This window comes from Crassostrea angulata, chromosome 8, assembly GCF_025612915.1.
Source record: "Crassostrea angulata isolate pt1a10 chromosome 8, ASM2561291v2, whole genome shotgun sequence".
NCBI lineage: Eukaryota > Metazoa > Mollusca > Bivalvia > Ostreida > Ostreidae > Magallana > Magallana angulata.
Genome location: NC_069118.1, coordinates 18,198,389 through 18,202,428, shown reverse-complemented (window position 1 = coordinate 18,202,428; position 4,040 = coordinate 18,198,389). Strand labels below are relative to the sequence as shown.

Genomic DNA, 4,040 nt, shown 5'->3' with positions numbered 1-4,040 from the left:
AACAGCTTCAAAATATCCAACTAGAGATCAAGTTTACACTTTTGTAGCGTCTGGTTGACATATTTTCGAGAAAATTAATTTTTTTATATTCCAATGTTTTAATGTTCGGGTTCGATATTCTGCATAACAGTGCATTGTTGTCACAATTTCCACAACCCGGTAGGGGACGTGTATTGCTTATGAAATACTCTCAGAATGCTTGGTATAATACTAGTAGATAATATGTTTAATATGTTTAGCACTAATTCTCCTTAATGAACATTTTATGTGCAAAAATTATTTAAGGAATAAGGAATCATTCTTTGAGTATTATAAGGTGATAATTTTTGTCGGGGTTAGTTCTAATTCAATAAAGTTCAAAGGGCTTTATGATAGATTTGACCACACTGCGAACGAAATTATCACAACATAATATTCAAAGAATGGTTTCTTATGATATTTATTCAAGTTTTCGCAATTCTACGATTAAATATTAGAATATTGTCAAACTTATGTGATCTTCATTTCTCTAAGTTGTGCAAAACCCACTTGCACTCCAACAATACGTCATTTGAATTTATTGGACTGTAAATACAAAATCTCTTCGTATAGAAAGATAGCCACTAAGATGTAAATCTTGTAATATAAAACTAGTAATATATAAAGTTATCTTCTCAATATATCAATTATACATCAATTTTTTAAAAATCTAAGAAAAGAAAATTAAACTATTCTAAATATTTGATTCTTTTAGCGATCCCGGTCAGACATTCTCCCACAAGTATCTCACCATGACCAAGAATACACATCGCATCTGGTCTATTTATTCCTCCTTTAGGAAGGATGTATCTCAGAAATCGCCCGTCTCTGTCGAGAATGTGAATTTTTTCGCCAATATAATCTGCAACAAAGACATGGCCGGAAAGATCATTATCAACTGAACAGGGGAAAAAGTTACTATCTCTCCCTGCGTAAGAATATCGGAGTATTCCTAATCTATCAACAGCAATAGCCAACTTTTTATCCCAGTCACTTACAATGATGTCCCCGTTGACATTCTCAGTGATGTAATACGGGTTTGCGTACAAAGGCTGACAATGCGAGTCGTACTGGATTTCCTGAAGCACGGTACCGGTACTGCTGTATCGTACGACTTTGTGCTGATTTTGTTTATGGAGACATACCAGTAGATCACCAAAAACGGTGCTTGTGATGCCACAAGGATTCCAGTCGCCTGTTTTAAACATCGTAACCACAGTGTCCTCATCATCTACCTTTTTCACGGCATAATCGTTTCTATCAATGTACACTACTTGTTTTTTGTATATACATAAGTTATTGCCTTCGTCAGTAATGGTGACGGTGTGGTGAAGGTCTCCCATGAGATCAAACAACTTAAGTTCTTTGCTATGTCCTCCCATCCACACTCTGTTACTATTGGTAACAGCCATGGCATACAGACGACTTTCATCTTTTTCATTAGAAGGGAATCCGGGGTCTATAGAAGAAATAACTGTTGGTGTCTCTAAAACTTTTATTTTCGATAACTCGTTTTCTTTCAAAAAGTTTTCTGTGAGCGATGTCTTCAATTCCTGCATTTTGTCAATGTATACAAAATAGGTTTGCACGAGGGGTGCATCTATTTTACACTCATAGAATGTAGGAAAGGAATACTGTGTGAATTCGGTCAGTACTTCATGTTTTTCAACCAGTGGTATAAATGTCTGCATTTCTTTGACATCATGTGATTTCTGTAAACTTGTTGCTTTTCTGTCTATTTCATCCAAGTCTTTGATTATTTCTTCATACTCTGTTCCTTGTTTCTGAAGTAGAGTCTCGTGTTCTTTTTGCATATCATCCAGCTCCTGGTGAAGTTTCTTCACGGTCTTCTCGATTTCTTTGTGCCACTCTTTTCCCCGTGCTGTAACTTCATCTTTTTTCTGTTGGTAAATCGAGGATATCGAAGACACCATCTTTGTCGTGTGGTCCAAAATTGTTTCTAATTCATGTTTGAATGACTGTAGCCGTTTATTTTCCTTCGCATTAACTTTCAGAAGTTCTTCAATTTTATCGGACAGCTCGGACATTTCGTGCGATTTGTGTTTAATAGAAACGCACAGCATGCAAATCGAAACATTGCAGGTTTTACAATATGCACAACACTCATTTTTGGGATGGGATTCGCAAAAACAGGTGTCGTCATCATCTTTGCTGACATAATCTACGACGTCATGGCCGTTTCTAGATTTCACGCGCATATGTATCGGTAAACAGGTGTCACAGAGATTGATCCCACATCGCCTGCAGTAAAACGAGACTGGTGTCCCACACAGGTCGCAATCGACGATGTGTTGGCCTCGGTTTTCCTCCTCAGACGCCTTCGATAGTAACTGTAAAAATACCAACATTATTACGAAAATAGTTTCAAATGTATAATTGATTTCTACTTTCTATCATGATTTTTCATTCTTATTAATACCTCGCACCCCATCCCCACCCTCAATTGAAAGAGTATGGATATGCGCAATTTTTGATTGTAGAAAGTTGAAAATTTATCTTCAATGTTTACTAAACTTTACAGAGTTTTATTAATTAATTTTGTTAATTAATGCTAGCCTCCACAATACAGTAACAACGGGTGATTTGTTTTATACCTACCATTGTTATATTTTGAATAACATAACAGAAAATTTTTATAACGAGCAAATCTTAACTCTCTGAGCATGCTTTTATGGATATTTGAAACATAACAAAACGATCGTTACCAAATGTGAAGCAATCTTTCCGATTGATAATGCATTTGCAATATTACTAAAACCGATTTGGTTTGACTTTTCCGATCGCGTCGCGTTCAACTTTTTCAGCTACGTCATACATAAACAATACCCGCACCTTAACCACATTTTTTTATTGGTTGATTCAGCTTACCGCTGATTGGCTGCTGGTTAACAAAGACTAAATTATGCACGGACAGAACAACAACATGTCAGAGAATGAAAAATTCACATGGGTACTCGTGACCGAAATTGGGCTATTTTTCGAAAGTGTACACTTGTGATAAAACAATACATACGGTACATAACATATATAGCTGTAGCTCTGTGTATAAATTTTGGGTTAGAAAATATAAAGCTACAGTGCATACAATACTTACATGTACAAAAAAACTTTACGGCAGTTTGCCGCGTATAAAAAAACACTATTTTTTAAAAATATTTACATCATACCATACCACATTTTGTGTAAATAATCCATTTAAATAATTCTTCATTTAGTTTACTTTATATAAAGCTACAGTGCATACAATACTTACATGTACAAAAAAACTTTACGGCATTACCTTTAACCGTACTCGGAAAGCGGATCAAGAACTGTATTTTTTATGTATGTAAACAAACCAGTGTGATCGGGGGTTCAGAGACAGGTAAAATAAAGAAATCTGCAGTAAATGGTTTGTGGATATTTTAGTATATATATTTACACCGAAAGTGATAGGCCAACAGAAAAGAAACGAATCGGACACTTGCCTAATGAAGACGCACATGTACAAACCTGTACTCTCCACTTCCGTCTCGTTCTTTCACACCATCGTTCAATACTTTTATTGACTGTCGATTGCCGATCGAAAGGTGTAGAAATCGAGGAATTCATACCTATCACTTTGACTGGCAAGTTAGTAGGTAATACATGTGCATTATACATTTACGGTATTTACATGAAATGAACGCTTAACACATGCAACTTTTAAATATTATATTTTTTATAACGCCGTACTCTGGACCGTAGCTTGAGGCTATGGTTTAACGCCCGTTTACACAGAGAGAGAGAGAGAGAGAGAGAGAGAGAGAGAGAGTTTAGCACAGAATTTAAACATACGGGATAGTCGATTTTGAATGAATAATATTGGGGGAAAATAAACTGTTCTGAGAAATCCTCCAGCTCTGGCATTGCATAAGTGTATACTGATAACTCGGCCTAAAAATAGGAGTTAACCAATCATATAGTTTTCACACCGGCGGCGTGTATAATTTATGCATGACGTAGCTGACAGAAATGATCGT

The 4,040-nt window shown here is 35.9% G+C and overlaps 1 protein-coding gene across 1 annotated transcript; it reads right to left on the bottom strand.

Annotated features, from left to right (window-relative positions):
- Window positions 1-334: 334 nt before the first annotated feature.
- LOC128158965 (uncharacterized) lies at window positions 335-2,647 on the bottom strand. The gene has a single exon (XM_052821962.1). It carries the CDS (start codon window positions 2,385-2,387, stop codon window positions 708-710), a length of 1,680 nt encoding a protein of 559 aa, XP_052677922.1. The 5' UTR covers window positions 2,388-2,647; the 3' UTR covers window positions 335-707.
- Window positions 2,648-4,040: the final 1,393 nt, after the last annotated feature.